At 37.0% G+C, this 18,234-nt stretch overlaps 1 protein-coding gene across 9 annotated transcripts in view; it reads left to right on the top strand.

Annotated features, from left to right (window-relative positions):
• KDM6A (lysine (K)-specific demethylase 6A) overlaps positions 1-18,234 on the top strand; it is a 298,541-nt gene that overhangs the window by 266,534 nt on the left and 13,773 nt on the right. For 8 of the 9 annotated variants that reach the window (XM_006864247.1, XM_006864249.1, XM_006864243.1 and 5 more), the window contains 2 exons: positions 1,493-1,680; positions 2,868-3,009. In XM_006864247.1, the coding sequence (XP_006864309.1) occupies positions 1,493-1,680; positions 2,868-3,009 (330 nt within the window). Of the gene's footprint in view, positions 1-1,492; positions 1,681-2,867; positions 3,014-18,234 lie in introns of those variants that run through there. The other variant, XM_006864251.1, reaches the window with a different exon arrangement.

The raw sequence follows: 18,234 nt of genomic DNA, 5'->3' as shown, positions 1-18,234 counted from the left end.
TAGTCACCAGAATGGAGGTTCGCAGACAGCAAGGGACCAATGAACAGCTATCAAAAGAAAAGAATGTCCACACCTTTATTTCCACGGTTCTGCGAGGCGTCTGTGGCCGCTCTGATCCTTCCCCCGCTTGGTCTCACCCAAGATGGTGGCTCTTCGAGCAGCTGAGCGTCTTGAATTAGAAAGCAATGGATTTCTTGCTTCTGCCACAAATTCCCCCAGCTGTAAGCCTTCCAACCTTCTAAATCATTCCTTTATATGTGGTTGAGAGTTCTGGGAGCATCCCCTGAGCCTGATTGGTCAGGTATTCTGTGTTGTTGCTTATGGAGCTCCTTTACTACACTTTCACCCGTTCCACCATCTTGTTTGTTTCTCCCGTGAAATCATTTTAATGGTACCCTTTGTCATATACTTTATTAACATACAACAGAAAAATAAAATGAAGGTTATTTCTTAGAGCTTAAGGAAAGGGTTATTTCTATTGTAAAAGTTCTTCCCCCAAAAATTGAAATCTGAAGTAGTTAATTGAATTTTCTAAAACACGGTTGCTAATGTAATTTAAAAATATTTTATATAATGATGAAAGAGACTAATAAAAAGCCAGATTTTAAATCAAAAGATTATTAGCATTTGGTCAAGGAGCCTTTGTAGTGTTGCAGTAGTTAAACACTCAGCTGCTAATCAGAAAGTTGGCAGTTCAAATCCACCCAGCGGCTCCACAGGAAAACAGTCTGGCAGTCTGCTTCCATAAAGATTGCAGCCTAGAATACCCTGTAGAGTGGTTCTACTCTGTCACAGAGAGTTGCTATGAGTCTAAAGTTGAATCAGCCGTGCCTAACAACATTACTGAGATCTGCAGAACATTCCCAAAGTATAGTGGGTGGTGGTGGTGATGTGCATATGAATGTGGTTGGTCATTTTTTATCATTTTTGTTCAGCTGCATAGTTTTAATCAATCATTAATCCTAACAGTATAGAGATTGACATTCTGTCCTCCTTTTCCTGCTTGGAATTCAAAACAGTAGAAAAAGTCTCCTACTTTTTCTCAGCTATTGATGGTAGTTCCTAGTATTTATACCTACCAGAATATTCCTGTTTGTGGATTTAAATGACTTTACGTCAACTCTATCTCCCATTTATTTACCTTTTAGGGATTCCTAGGTTCTCCGGGAATAAGGGTTGAATCAAAATAGTATTTAATGGAATGAAGTTAGAATTTATTGTATGTAAATGTTACTTAAAATTAGCTATTAGTTTCATTTGGATCATTGAAAAGTCAATTTAAGATATTAATGCTGATCTTGGGATAAGTATTCCAGTATTCAGCTGTAATTAATTTCACTCACTTTTAAATACAGCAGTTCTTATTGCACAGACAGTTAAGTTTCTGTGAAATAAATGAACATTTTTAAACACTTTTGACATTATCTTCCAGTCTTAATAAGGAGCTTATTAAAAGTACCTGATCCATTTGTATCATTTGTTCTTATTTCAGAAATAATTTGAATTTCCTAATGGGTTCTTGGTGGCCTAATCTTGAAGATCTTTATGAAGCAAATGTTCCAGTGTATAGGTTTATTCAGCGACCTGGTGATTTGGTCTGGATAAATGCAGGAACTGTACACTGGGTTCAGGCTATTGGCTGGTGCAACAACATTGCATGGAATGTTGGTCCACTTACAGGTATTAAAAAGAAGATGCTTTTAAAAAAGAATCATAAAGGATTATATTTCTAAAGAATTATACTTGATATGGAGTCCTAGTATCACACTGTAAGATAAGCACTGGACTATAACTTCAAGGTTGGCAGTTCAAACTCACGAGCCAGTCCTTGGAAACCTTATACAGGGTCTCTGTTTGTCAGATATGCAACAACAACACACCTGATATTCTTTTTTTTTTTCTTGTAATATTCACTGAAAATTGGAAGAAGAAAGTATCCTTGAATGAAGTCTTAATTATAGCGGAAGAAATTAAATCAAGTTAACAAATGGAAATCTAAGCAGATAGCAAATTTATGTCTTTATATGCACAGAGAAAATTATTTTAATAATTTTTAGAGTACTTGGTTTTATTTAATAAAAGAAACCCTTTATGGGAGAAAGCAAAAAGTAGAATAATTTTTCAATTGTTCATGTTTTTTTTATCTAGCTGTATAGTCAACCCTGCTATTTGGATTATGCCTGCTGTTAGGCATTATATACTTAACAATAGGTTTACAATAGGGCCTTTGGAGCAAGATTAGGACCAGGACTTGGCTCTTGCTACTGTGGGCCAGTTATCTCTCTAGGCCTCAGTTTCTTCATCCATAAAATGGGGATGATAAAATTAATAAGGTGGCTCTTCTTCTTTCTGCCCTCTCTTCTTTCTGCCTTCTCTTCTCTTCTGCCTCCTGCCTTTTGTCTCTGGCAGAGGTCACCTTCCTCACCCTGAATAAAAGTCTGTAGATGGGGGGGAAAAAAAATTAATAAGGTGATTATTAAGATTGAGATTATGTCAAAAAAATATCCTGGCATGTCATTAAGTACTCTTTACTTGATTGCTACTGTTATTATTACTATTGTTGTTGTTGTTAAGTGCCGTCAAGTTGGTTCCAACTCATAGCAACCCAGTATAGGATTTCCACAGAGCAGCTGGTGGGTTTGAACTGCTGACCTATGATTCGCTATTCAGTGCTGATCCTACAACACCACACCAGGAGTCCTTTTATTACTGTAATTATAAAACATAAAAATTGTTTTTGTGGTATTTTGAGGTTTTTTGGATTGATGTTGGAAGATATCACCTGAGATGGTATGGTGATAATGGTTAACTTCATATCTTTCGGTACTTTGGGTTGCTTTATTATTGTTTTTGTTTTTTTTTTCTAGCCTGCCAGTATAAATTGGCAGTGGAACGGTACGAATGGAACAAATTGCAAAGTGTGAAGTCAATAGTACCCATGGTTCATCTTTCTTGGAATATGGCACGAAATATCAAGGTCTCAGATCCAAAGCTTTTTGAGATGATTAAGTAAGTGTGTTCTAAAACTGCTGCAATCCCTGTTATTTGGTGGAGTGTTAACTGTTCAGTGCTTTTTTTCTCCATGTAGTTATGTTGACATCAAAACAAAATTGTCAAGGAATCTTAGCAAAATGTAATATGAGAATCTACATATAAAAAATATTTTTGACCTTCTAAATAACCCACTGTGATTCAAGGAAAGAACCAAGGCATAAATGATTCTAAACCTGTAGATCCACTGCTTATGCTTAGCCACTTTTCCCTGAGCCACCTGATTTCTCAGGAGAACTTTAGTGTTAATACTGAATGTGTGCCTTTCATAGCAGAGGGAGAGAGTGACATCACAAAATAATTGCTGATGTATAGAGATTAGCATTTAATACAGAGATTTGATTAAAAAGATAATTTTCTGGTTATTTAATTAAATCATCTATCTTATAATTGTCGCTTGGGTGGTGGTGGCTGTGTGCCGTGGAGTCGGTTTTGACTCATCATAGCAACCCTGTAAGGGTTTCCGAGGCTGTAAATCTTTACGGGAGCAGAACCACCTCATCTTTCTCCCGCAGAACAGCTGGTAGTTTCGAACTGCTGACCTTGCGGTTCGCAGCCCGATTCGTAACCTCTACGCTACCAGAGCTCCTTTTTTTTTATTGTCGCTTAGCAACTGTAAATACTGTACAAGTTTTTTAAATTCTTACATATTAACTAAATTTTACTCTATATTTATGGTCATCTCATTTGTTATCATAATTTGTATCCTAGCTAGTTTGTAAATCTTTTCACAAGTAATGTGCTATATAGCAGTGTTTCCCTAAGCTATTTTCTACTAGGGAATTCTGGTCAAAGAAATTTGGAAAATGAAGGATTAGTAAAGTTCAACAAGTTCTTGCTTTTTTTTGTAAATGTTTTAGAGACTGTTATGTGTTCATGTGTTTTGTGAATAGGGGAGAAAAAAGGGTTATAAAGTATAGTATTTTGCGAATTTATTTGACCAGTATTTTTTCGTGGAATCAGTCTCCTCCAAAACACATCAAGTACTTTTCTTGTCATTTGAAAATAATCCTGCTTTATTAAAATGCTCTCAAATTTAAACTCAAAATTTTATTAAACAAAAATTGTCTGACCATGGTGACATGCCTATGAATTATTTTATGCTTTACCCATTGCACTATTTAATCTAGGGTTTTTGTTGTTATGTGTCGTCGAGTCGATTCTGACCCATAGCAACTCTGTGTAGGATTTCCAAGGAGCCAACTGATGAGCCTGAACCACTGACCTCCACTGACCTTGCAGTTCAAATGACTTTGCAGTCTTACACATTAGTCCACAGCGCCACACCAAGACTCCATTAATCTAGGGTAGTGGAAGACAAAAAGTATTCCAAATCATAATGTAGAAGTCATTTAAAAGTTCAGTATTCCTAAGTACCATGGTGTTGTTACGTGCCATTGAATTGGTTCTGACTCATAGCAACCTTGTATAAGGTTTCTGAGGAACAGCAGGTGGTTTGAACTGCCAACCTTGTGGTTTGCAGTCCACTGCTGATCCTACAGTGTCACACAAGGAGTCTGTAAATATAGCTTGGGAGTGGGGGGAAGAAGTAGAGTTGTCCATCCATTTATACAATATGGTGCTTTGCTCTGAGTAACAAGTTCAGTTTTACTTTGGGGAAGAAAATTATCTAAAGTCCCAACAGATACTTGCTAATTTGGAGATAGACATAAACTCGATGCTAATTCAAATCACCTAAGATAAAGGAATGGGACAGTAAATAGAAGGCTTTATCTTCAAGTGAGTACCCCTGATGGTTCCTCGCTTTGCCAATAAAACCCAACAGCTATATAGACTGAAAATGACTTAATTCAATTTTGGATAGATTAGGATTTTATAAATTGGAAAAGATTGTAAAATTCATTTAGTTAAGGTAATCCCATCTGTAATATAAATAATTTGTGGTCATCCAGCAATTTAAACATTTTCTTTGCTTCATTGTAATTTAAATTATTTACAAATTGAACTAAGATCTACCTGTTATTTGGTCTCAATTCCCTAAGTGTTATTTGGGCTTTTATGCAGGATAAATAATTATTCAGTAAATGTTTAAGAATAAACTCCATTCCTAAAACACAGTGTTTTACGAATGGAGGATTTGACACATCAAGGTAGAGGATGAAGTCCTTGCCCTTTGGGGACTTAACTTCTAGTGGAGCAAGACAGACAAGCTCCAAAAAGTTAAAGTAAACTACTGATAAAACAATATGTATAAGATAAAATAGAATTATATTTGAGGAAAAGGGCAGGAAGTGCTGCTTTTGCTAAAGTAGTCAGGGAAGTTGTCTGAGCAGATGAATTTTATACTTGGACTTGAATAATGAGATGGAATCAACCATTTGCAGATCTTGAGGTAGAATATTTTATGCTCAGAGAACAAGTAGAGACTGAATTAAGAGCAACTTTGGCATGTTCTTGGGAAAGAAAAGCCTGTGTGACAATAGCAGAATGAGGGAAAAGAAAAGTGGTAGTAATAAATAATGAAAGGAGCAGGAACCAGGTCATATGTGGATGTTTAGGAAGTATGTCTGTGCATATTCTGATTGCTACAGGTCACCATTAGGGGGATTTTAACTGATGGGTAGGTTCTAAATCGAATATGTTTGCTTTGTAGAAGATGGATTTCAAAGGGCAAGCTTGAAAGTATCAATGAGCTAAAGCTCACAGGCCATGGTCATAGATTGGATGGGTGGTGTAAGAGGGGAAAAGGAATCAAGGAAAGATTGTTATCATATACTGTTCTGTCGGGGACCAGCCCCAACAAACTTATTAGGGGGCTCACGAAGGGAGATGTGGAGTTGGCAAAAGAAATCACACGCAGTGGATGGTTTGTGCTGAATTTTGATTGAAGCCTTTATTTATTTATTTATTTTTTTTTACGTAATTTTTCAGCTCCTTATATACTGTTACAATACACTATCTCATAACAATCAATTTCTTTGAAGCATTACACATCCTTGATTATATCAATTTTTTTTTTTTTTTTTTTACACATCCTTGATTATATCAATTTTTTTTTTTTTTTTTTTACTTTGTGTCTATACAATGTTGACAAAGGTATTTTTCTTAAAACAGTTTTCTTGGTCTATTCATATCCAGTTCTTTTCATCCATCTTTCTGACACCCTAAAATGTCAAGTTAACCTTAAAACATAATTCTAAATCTTAACTCCTATTTTTACCCTCACCTATTATTTTCTATAGATTCATTAATCACTACATGTACCTACACATTATTTTCTATTGTAACTGACAACACAGTTGTTTCTCATGATTGATTAAACAAGAAAAACAAGAGCATAAAAAAGCACTTAAAGTTTTGTAGTTAAGAAGAAACGGAACAACTTCCTTATACTAACAACTTCTCTATTCAAAACATCTAGTTAAATTTCTACTTAAGATCTATTACTGTTCCCTCAGCTCTTGATTGTGTCTAAACTACTTTCCAGGGGTCTTAATATCCCTGACTGAAACTACACAAAATGTAGAACAGAATGTTGATTATAATCTTAAACTTGAATTGGCAAACTTTTAGCTGGTGAGGTTTCTCCTAGTGGTGAAACTTATTGTTAATGTAAAAAGCAATCTTTATAACTACACATGATTGAATATGGTGTGAAAGTGTCTAAATGTAATTTTTAACCTTTAATATGATCATTGAAGAATTCTACTAAAAACTTCTATAATAAAATCAAGAAAAATAAAAAAATAAACTATTCATAAAAGGAAAAGACAGAAACCGCAAGGCCCCCACATGAGGTTCCCCTTGGGGCTTTGCCAACCAAGGAGACACTCATTGTTGCTTTGCTAAAACAATGAGCTTTTCATGTGCAGAGTCTCTCGCCGCTCTGTTCCTTTGTGGCATGGTGTCCGCCACTGTTCTTCATCTTTCACTTCTGCCATCTCTTCCATATCCCCACGTCCCATCATCCTTGTCATCTTTCTAGATAGATATCCCTAGTTTATCAATGTCCCTTTTGATACTTGCACTGTTGGACATTGACACTTGCATTGTTAGTTACAAAAGATGTCTTATGTTGAGCAGCTGGACTCTAGATTCGTGGAAAGAGACAGATTGAGAGTTGGTGGCCAGGAGGCAGACTTGCAGAATGTGCCCTTTGGTGGTGTAAATTATTATATATGCCTGAGTGTTTTTTAAAAAAGAGAGCTAAAATGAATAGCGAGAAATACTGTTAATTGATGGTACATGGAGACAACATGGAGGGGATTATAATCATTATACTAAAACAAAGTATATGATTTGTTGAATGTAAACCTGATGATCTGCCCTGTAAACTTTTACTCAATTCACAATAAAAACTTTCAAAAAAAATAGATGTCTTATGTTAAAATTAGACACAACAAATTTAGATGTTTTTCCTCTTAAAATTGCTGGTTATACTGTTCCCTATACCTTCCTTGTAGCGTAGTGGTTACGTATAGGACTGTGAACCACAAGGTCAGCAGTTCGAAACTACCAGCTGTTCTGCGGGAGAAAGATGAGGCGTTCTGCTCCCGTAAAGATTTACAGCCTAGGAAACCCTGTACAGGGTCGCTATGAGTCGGAACCGACTCCACGGCACACAACAACAACAACAACAACAATACCTTCCTTGGTGCTGTATTCCATTTTATCCTGTACTACGAAATATCCAATCATTTGACTCTTAATTATATTTCTGATTAATAATTGTATTCCCAGCTTGAGTTGTCACTAGATTTGATCAGCAAGCAATTCTGTCATCACACCAACTGAAAATGTTAACCAGGCCCCTATTGTAAGGTGCTGTCGAGCCAGTACCGACTCATAGCGACCCTGTGTACAACAGAACGAAACTCTGCCTGGTCGTGGACCAACTTCACAATTGTTGCCATGCTTGAGCCCACTGATGCTACCGCTTTGCCAATCCATCTCTTTGGGGGTCTTCCTCTCTTTCTCTGATCCTCCACCTTACCAAGCATGATATCCTTCACGAGTGACTGGTCCCTCCTGTCATTGTGTCCGAAGTATGAGAGATGATGGTCTCAGGAACACTCTGGGTGCACTTCTTCGAACATAGATCTGTTGGTTCTTTTGGCAGCCCATGGCACTTTGAGTATTCTCCTCCAACACAGTAACTCAAAACCATCAATACTTCTATGGTTCTCCTTATTCACTTCCAGCTTTTGCTTGCATATGAGGTTATTGAAAGTACCATGGCTTGGGTCAGGCGCACCTTAGTCCTCATGCTGACATCTTTGCTCTTCAACACTTAAAAAGGTCTTGTGCAGCAGATTTGCCTAATGTGATACATCGTTTGATTTCTTGACCGCTGCTTCTATGAGTGTTGATAGTTGATCCAAGAAGAATGAAGTTCTTGACAACTTCAATCTTTTCTCCACTGATAAGAATATTGTTTATTGGTCCAGTGGTGAGGATTTTTGTTTTCTTCACATTGAGATGCAATCCATACCAAATCTTCATCAGTGAATATTTTAAGTCTTGTTCACTTCGAGCAAGCAGGGTTGTATCATCTGCATATCGCAGGTTGTTAATGAGTCTTCCTCCAATCCTAATGCCACGTGTTTCTTCATATAACCTAGCTTCTTGGATTATTTGCTCAACATACAGGTTGAATAAGTATGGTGAAAGAATACAACCCTGTCGCACACCTTTCTTAACTTCAAACCATTCAGTGTTCCCATGTTCTGTTTGAACAACTGCCTCTTGGTCCATATACAGATTCCTCGTGAGCACAATTAAGTGTTTAGGAATACTCATACTTAGCAATGCTGTCCATAGCTTGTCATGATGAACACAATTGAATGCCTTTGTGTAGTCAATAAAGCACAGGTAAACATCTTTCTGGTATTCTCTGCTTTCAGCCAAGATCCATTGGACGTTAGCAATGATATCCCTCGTTCCACATCCTCTTCGGAATCCAGCTTGAACCTCTGGAAGTTAGTTCTCTGTCAATGTATGCTTGCAGCCGTTTCTGTATTACCTTTAGTAAAACTTTACTCGAATGGGATATCAAAGAGATTGTCCGATGATTTCCGCATCCCGTTGGGTCACCCCCTTTGGAATGGGTACAAATACGAATCTCTTCCAATCAGTCGGCCAATCAGTCTTCCAAATTTCTTGGCATAGATGAGTGAGTGCCTCCAGTGCTGACTCACTTTCTTGAAAGGTTTCAATTTTTATTCCATCAGTTCTTGGAGCCTTGTTCCTTTCCAATTCCTTCAGTGCACCTTGGCCTTCTTCCTTCAGTATCATTGGTTCTTGATCATATGCTACCTCTTGAAATGGTTGAACATCAACCATTTCCTTTTGGTACAGTGACTCTGTGTATTCCTTCCATCTTCTTTTGATGCGTCATTCAGTAATTTGCTCAGAGAATCCTTCAATAATGAAAATAGAGGCTTAAATTTTCCCTTCAGTTCCCCCAGCTTGAGAAATGCTGAGCATGTTTAGTTTTCTGACTCCAGATCTTTGCATATTTTGTTGTAGTATTTGACTTTGTCTTCTTGAACTGACCTTTGCAATTTTTTGTTCAGCTCTTGTACCTCCTCATTTCTTCCATTTGCTTGAGCATGTCTACACTGGAGAGCCAGTTGATGTTTTCCTTCTTTCTTGTCTTCTTGATGACTTTTTGCTTTCTCTATGTATGATGTTCTTGATGTCATCCCACAACTCTCTGGTCTTCGGTATTTTAGTTTAATCTATCAACTCTGTTCTTCAGATCTCTAAATTCGGGGGGGGGGGATATATTTAAGGTCATCTTTTGGCTCTCATGGACTTGTTTTCATTTTATTCAGCTTCAGTTTGAATTTGCATATGAGCAGTTGGTGGTCTGTTCCACAATCTGCCCTGGCCTTGTTTTGGCTGATGATAAGGAGCTTTTCCATCGTCTCTGTCTGCAGATGTAATCAATTTGATTTCTGTGTATTCCATCTGGTGAGTCCATGTGTATAATTGTCTCTTATGCTGTTTAAAGACGGTATTTGAAATGAACAAATAGTTGGTTTTGCAGAATTCTTTCATGCACTCTCCAGCATCATTTCTATCACCAAGGCCATGTTTTCCAACTACTGATCCTTCCTCTTTGCTCCCAACCTTTACATTCCAATCACCAGTAATGATCAATGCATCTTGATTGCATGTTTGATCAATTTCAGATTGAAGAAGTTGGTAGAATTCTTCTATTTTTGTCTTCACTGGCTTTACTGGTTGGTGCGTAAGTTTGAATAATAGTGGTATTAACTGGTCTTCTTCCCTGTAGGCGCATGGATATTAATTATCCTATTGCAGACAGCATTGTACCTCATGACTGATCTGGATATGTTCTTTTTGACAATGAATGCAACACCATTCCTCTTCAATTTGCCATTCCCGGCATAATAAACCATGTGGTTTTCAGATTCAAAATGGCCAATACCAGTCCATTTCAGCTCATTAATGCCTAAGATATACATGTTTTCTGTGTTTCATTTCATTTTTTACAATTTCCAATTTTACTAGATTCATACTTCGTACATTCCATATCCAGGCCCGTAAACGTAGCTTAAAAAGTTTCCTTTTAAAAATGCACTTGTTGTTGTTGTTGTTGTTAAGTGCCGTCGAGTCGGTTCCGACCCATAGCGACCCTGTACAGGGTTTCCGAGGGTGTAAATCCTTACGGGAGTAGAAAGCCTCATCTTTCTCCCGCAGAGCGGCTGGTAGTTTCGAACCGCTGACCTTAAGGTTCGCAGCCCGATTCGTAACCACTACGCTACCAGAGCTCCTTAAATGCACTTAGTCATTGCTAAAATGTACTTGTACTTGTCACCAGCCAGTGTTGTATTCTTTCTTTCATGTAATGAATATTTGCTGACTAGACGCTGAGTTAAGACACTAAAGGTATACAGATACCTAATATACATCCTATCTTTAAGTAAAAAATGGTGTTGGTAGGTGCTTTCAGTCCAACTCTTAGTGACCTTATGTGTACATAACAAAACAAAATGCTGCCCAGTCATGTGCCATTTTCACAATTGTTGCATCCACTATGTCAGTCCATCTCATTGGGGTCTTCCTCTTTTTCACTGATCCTCTGCTTTACCAAGGAATAGTCCCTCCTAATAACATGCCCGAAGTGTGTGAGATGAAGTCTTTCCTATCTTCACCTCTAAGGAACATTCTTGTTGTACTTCTTACATGATAGTTGTGTTCTCCTGGCAATCCATTGTATATTTAATATTTTTTGCCAACACAATAATTAGAATGCATCAGTTTATCTTCGGCCTTCCTATTCATTGTCCAGCTTTCCCATGCTTATGTTGTTAGGTGTGCTCAAGTTGTAGTGACTCATGGCGACTCTGTACACAACAAAACGAAGCACTGCCCAGTTCTACATCATCCTCACAATCATCTTTATGTTTGAGCCCATTATTGCAGCCGTCTCGCTGGGAGTCTTCCTCTTTTTTCTCTGACCTTCTACCAAGAATGATATCCTTTACCAGGGACTGGTCCCTCCTGGCATTTGGTTCCATGTACATGAAGTGATTGAAAATGCCATGGCTTGGGTCAGGCACGCCATAGTTTCATATCACAAGTATATATAGCTTTAACAGACAAATTTATTCTCTCATTTTTGGAGACTAGAAGTCCCAACTTCATGGTACCAACTCTAGGGAATGCTTTTTCTCTCTGTTGGCTCACCATTTAGAAGGAAGGTCTTTGTCTCCTTTCAGCATCTGTAGGCCTGGCATTCCTTGGAGTTCTCCACGTTTTGGCATCAATCTGGTTTTGGATCTAGGAGGTTCATCCAAAGTATGTCCTTCACTCCTAGCTCTTCTATTTTCATAGTAGTAGGGTGTTTCCTCCCCACCTCCCCAACTCAGCTTGCTTTTATCTCTTATAAGATAACAAGGTATTACAGGGTATAGCCAGGGAAACCTCCCTTTAACATGAGATCAGGCCTGTGATACAATTAAGAGTATTATATGCTACCCTTAATCCTCTTACAACTGATTGGCTTATTACATGGTGATCATTATTACACAACTGCCAAACCAGAGAATCATGGCTCAGCAAAGTTGACACATATTTTGGTGGGACGCAGTTCAAACCATGACACTGAATCCATGGAATCAGAATAGTGTTTTTATACCAGGTCTCCTTAAGTTCAACACATTTATTGTTTCTTCCAGTGAATGAATAAATTGCTTTAGTTGAGCACCAAGCAAAACAGTTGCCTTGTTATATTTTATGAAAAATTCATTTCTTCAACCTCTATAATCAAACTCAGCAATGTAAGCTACTCATGCTTGGAGAGCTCAGAGGAACTCACTGCTTGTGGTGGTTGTGGTGGTGGTCATGTGCCATGGAGTCAGTTCCAACTCATAGTGACCCTGTATCGGGTTTCCGTGGCTATAAATCTTTACGGGAGCAGAAAGCCTCATCTTTCTCCCATGGAACTGCAGTCGTTTTGCACTGCTGACTTTGAGTTTAGCAGCCTGACTTGTAACCACTACGCCACCAGAGCTCCTTAGCAAATGCAGACTCACTCTAGATCATCTTCTTTTCCTCTTTCTGTTCTCTCCCCTAAGAAAAGTATATTCTCACTATGTATTTGTATGATCTTAAATATGTAGATGGCACAGCTCTGCTATTATATGTATGTTGACAATGGTTGGTTGTACATTCTGATTTGAGCATAATGGGTAATGAATAGTAAAATAAGATAGACAGGATTTATAGAAGTTGGCATAGACTATATCTCAGTCACTCCTCAGAATATCCCAAGTTCACCCATTTACCTTGTCAACCATTTTTCCCGCTGCTACCTTTAGATACATGCATAAATTCATTGTTGCTATTCTATTTGTTATTTTAAGCCATCTTCAATATAAGCTGAAAGTTTTTATCCCCTTCCACCCTTCTTTTTCTCCTGCTTTGAATTGTCCTTTATAAAACGTCAATTTAACATGTGTGTAGGCTATTTTTAAAGAAAAAATAGTAGAAGGAAGTATGATGGAGAAGATATACTAAGATTGTATTCTTCCTTTACTTTCTCCCTGAATTATTATTTTTAGTTCTTAAGTACTTTGAATCTATAATGTGTGACATATGTATGTTTTTTTAGGTCTTCTTCATAATTAAGTGGTAAGCCAACCAAATATAAACATAAGCAAAATGTGCCTTGTGTCTTCACTCACTTAGCTTTACTCACCTCTTTTCATCCTTTAATTCAGTAATGTTATTGTGACTACAGTTGCTGCCCAGGTATTGTGTTAAAATTTGAGTCACTTCCCAAGCTGCTTAAATAAATGAGGAAACATGCAAAGCCTTAAAATTTTGATTTTTGCTCTAATAGAGATATTGATAAGGAAAAATGGGTGAATAGGGTGGGAGAAGGGGACACAGAGAAAGCACATCCAAGAGAAGAGGAGATTTAGGAAATGCTTCACAAAAGTATTATGGGGTCATAGTCAATTCTGTAGAACCTATTAGTCAGTTGCCTTTTGGAACTCAAAATTTTTTTAGATTTAGAACAGTAAATGCCATGCATTTATAAAATAGTTTACCTTACCAACAGGGTCTTTGGCAGTACCCTGGAATCAAACACATGAATATTTCCTCAGTAAAGTACATAAATAGTCTTCTAAGTGGGATAGATGAAAACTATAAATAGCCTTAGAGTGAGTTTCAACCCCAAATGAGTTTATACTAAATTTATTTTTAAATGTATGAGATAATAATAGTAACAAAATCAGTAATGAACCCGTATTTGTACTGGGTGATTTTGTAATGGAAAATGATGCTATCTTCTCATTCATCATTGTCATTTTGGGAATGAATTATCTGTGTGTGCTTAAACAAGTCAGCATTAATCTTGTTCACACTTTCAAGTTCAGCCTTTCAGATCCCTGCAATTCCATAAAATCCTTCATCTGAGTCAGTTATTTAGTAAATCTTTCAATTTTTAAAAACCTAGCTATTTTACAAAAATACACTAATTTTACTTTGTACTCTATTTCACAACCTTTCAGATTCCTCCTACACTAGCATGAGTCAAAAGAATATGTTTATCTTGATTGCTTTCATTTTATAATGCAGTGAACTTGACTTGAAAAATTCTTAGCTTAACGGTTAAGGCTAAGTATTGTTTAAGGCTAAGTAATACTTTAGTGGAAGCTCAGTGAATAACTTTCTGTTTTAATTTCATTTAAATGTTGAAAGTTTTCTCCCCACATATCTGTATGTTGCAAGGAGCTCTGGTAGCATAGTGGTTATGAATCGGGCTGTAAACCGCAAGGTCAGCAGTTCAAAACTACCAGCTGTTCCACAAGAGAAAGATGAGGCTTTCTGTTCCTGTAAAGATTTATAGTATCAGAAACCCTGTACAGGGTCACTGTGAATCGGAACTGACTCCACGGCACATAACAACAATGACATCCATATGTTGCAAGTAAGCTTAGTTTCTCCTTGTTTAGATCAATATTTTCAATTTATCTCTTGGGTTTAAGCCGTACCTGTTCATTCATATTACCTGAAGAGTGTCGATTGAAATTGTGGCAGCAAGATATGACACATTGAATGAAGGAGAGACTATTTAGAGGCAATTCTGGCATTTCAGACTGAACAAGAGACGGGTTAGAGGACAAGATAAAATACATTTACTTGATGAGTGGATGGTAGAAGTGAAGGGGAGGTACTCGTATTGTTGGGTTTGGGCTTGGGCAGCTCAGTAGGACATTTGTTTTTGTTGATGAAATTGAGGATAAAGGAAAGAAGCAAAAATGTGTGAGGTACAGAAAATAATGATTACCAAATTGGCTCTTTTTTAGGTATTTACGTCTTTTTAGGATGTATAAGTGGAAATTTCTGTAAAACAGCTTGGTATATAGTTGATTCTATTGCTTAGAAAAGGAGTTTAAGATACACATTTGTGGCTTTCAGCTGGCTGATAGGTAAATGTCTGCTGTTAGCTGTTGAAGTTTCTGAACCACTAGCTATTTTAAAAGCAAAACAGTAATGACACAAAGAAATAAATTAAGGAAGACTTCATACTTAAAGATTCATTCAGGTAGGTCCGTTTTTCCATGTTAAGATAACTTAAATGTTCCTTTCTCATGTGTTATTGCTAGGTGCCCTCTAGTTAGATCTGACTTATAACAACCCTTTGCACAATAGAATGAAATACTGCCCAGTCCTGCACCATTCTCTCAATTGTTCTGTTTGAGCCAATTGTTGCTGCCATTGTGTCAGTCCATCTTGTTGGAGATCTTTCTTTCTCTTTTTCATTGACCCTCCTTTATCAAGCATAATGTCCTTCTCCAGGGACTGATCCTTCCTGACCGCATATCCAAAATACAAGAAGTGAAGTCTCACCATCCTTGCTTCTAAGGAGTGGGGTACTGTGGTTGCACTTCCAAGGCAGATTTCTTTGCTCTTCTGGCATTCCATGATGCTTTCAGTGTTCTTTGCCAACAGCAGAATCTAAATGCATTGATTCTTCTGTGGTCTTCTTTGTTCATTGTCCAACTGTCACATAGAATATGAGGTGATTGAAAATGCCATGGTTTGGGTCAGGCACACCTTAGTCCTCAAAGCTCCCTTTTTTTTTTCTTCTGCTCTTTAACATTTGAATGAGGTCTTTTGCAACCAATTTGCCTAGTGCAACACGGTTTGATTTCTTTTCTGCTGCTTCCTTGAGTGTTGATCTATGCAAAATAAAGTCTTTGACAACTTCAATCTTTTCTCCATTTATCATGACCATTATATTTGGTCCCTTTGTGAGAATTTGTGTTTTCTTTACATTAAGATGCAATATATACAGAAGTCTTTGATCTTCATCAGGAAGTATTTTAAATACTCTTCAGTTTCCATAAACATGATTGTGTCATCTGCATATCTCAGGTTGTTAATGTCTTCCTCTAATCCTCTACTCTTCCTCTAATTCTCCTTTAGAATATATAAAATGTGCATGTAACATGTTGTTGCATTCCCCCCAAATTTGTTTATACTGTGCCCCAACTGTTAATTTTGGAATTTTTCAAACCTATCCAAAAAAGTTCAAAGAACAATGCACTGAAAGAATACCTTTATAACGTAATTTCTATTTACCAGGTAAGTTTTTCCTGCATTTGCTTTCAGTTTATACACACATTATTTTGGCTGAACCATATAAAAAAGTAGTTTGCAAACACCATGACACATCACTTTAAATACTCGATCCAACATCTCTTAAGAATAAGGATTTTCACCAACAAAATAGGATAATGCACTGGACCACAAGGTCAGTTTGAACAGCAAAGTCAGTGGCTCAAACTCACCAGCCTTTCCTCGGAAACCTTATACAGAGTCTCCTGTATGAGTCAGAACAATAACAATAAGGCGAAATTAAAAGTTCAATAATATCAGCTAATATAAGGAGCTCTGGTAGCGTAGTGGTTACGAATTGGGCTGCGAACCTTAAGGTCAGCGGTTCGAAACTACCAGCGGCTCCGTGGGAGAAAGATGAGGCTTTCTACTCCCGTAAGGATTTACACCCTCGGAAACCCTGTACAGGGTCGCTATGGGTCGGAACCGACTCAACGGCACTTAACAACAACAAATATAATATATGCATTTAAATTTCCCCAACTATTAAAAAAAAATTTTTTTTTTTTCCTAACTTGCTTTTCCCCACCATATCGCACCACCCCAATCCATTTTCAATCAAGGTTCACACTGAATTTTGTATGTATCCATTGTCTTTTTTAGTCTATTTCGAATCTATGAGTCTTTTTCTAATGACATTCTTTTTTTTTGAAGAGACCAGGCCTTTGTATTGTACATAGGTCCACATTCTAGATTTTTCTCATAATTATGTTAAATATTTTTGACAAACACAGTTGATGGTCGTTACCTTCAATAAGCCTCTGCCATGCTCCAGTATAACCTGTCATAGATATTTTCATTAGTGGTCCTTAGTGAATGAGATTTTACTAAATAGGAATGTTAAAATTGGAGTGCGGGGATTATTACTGATTTTTATTCATCAGAGTGTATAGTTTTGTTTTTTGCCCTTTTGGTCTTGATGTTAAAAGGAATTGATTGAGAATTAAAGGAAATCCCCAGTCTGTGAATAAATAATTCATGTTTTCAGATATTTGAGATAGCATTACTTTGGCCTACATTTTCTCCCTGTAGTATTATAAGATTCTTTTTAATTTCACTTTCAATAAGATGCATTCATTCATTCATTATGTTTTACCATTGTTGATGTTAACTTTTGATGGGATCATTAAAATGAATCCAATTATTGTGTAGCAGATGACCACTAGGAACTATTGGTACTGATTAGAGTTCATTATCAATACACACTTTCAGAACAACAACTTTTCAGTGCAACTGAAGAGTCTATTCTGAAAAGTAGTTAAGGCCAATCCCTTAATTTATACCAACAAATGTGGTATAAATTGTAATTGTTGTCATTTAAAAATTTTAAATATTAGCAAGTTAATTCAATGATAATAGTATGGTTACTCTGCTTTTTTTATCAACTATGTTTTTGTTAAATGCTACTCAGTGGATTTGAACCCATAGTGACCCTGTGTAGGGCTTCCAAGGATTGGCTTGTGGATTTGAACCCCTGAACTTTTGGTTAGCAGTAGTCCAGTACTTACCCTACAGTGCCACACTAGGAGTCCAACCACTTTGTTGTTGTTGTTGTTGTTGTTGTTAAGTGCTATTGATTCATTTCCGACCCATAGTGACCCTGTATAGGGTTTCCAAGGAGCAGCTGGTGAGCTTGAACCACCAATCTTGTGGCTCAAACGACTTTGCTGTCCAGCACATTAGCCCACAGCGCTATACCAGGACTCCAAAAACTACTTTTGTTAGTTCTACTTAAATCACTATAACAAAAACAATGCCAAGGAGCCCATTTTCCTCTCAAAAATTCAATATGAGATCTAACAGAAACATATTTAGGATAAATTGCTAAGGATAAAATGCTAATTTTCATAATACATATTCTCTTAGCTGCCTGTATAGAATATGCTGTCCTGAAAATACTTAAAAACATAAATGGGCTTTAAAAGGTTCATGGAAAAATAGAAATGTACACAGTACCAAGTCCATTTGAAAATCATTCATCGTATCTCTAAGTATTTACCATATCATTTTGTCATTCTTTTGACCATCATTAAAGCATTATTTAATATTTTAGTTTTT

The sequence above is a fragment of the Chrysochloris asiatica genome, unplaced genomic scaffold, assembly GCF_000296735.1.
Source record: "Chrysochloris asiatica unplaced genomic scaffold, ChrAsi1.0 scaffold00062, whole genome shotgun sequence".
In the NCBI taxonomy this organism is placed as follows: Eukaryota; Metazoa; Chordata; class Mammalia; order Afrosoricida; family Chrysochloridae; genus Chrysochloris; species Chrysochloris asiatica.
This window is presented reverse-complemented; position numbering and strand designations above follow the sequence as displayed.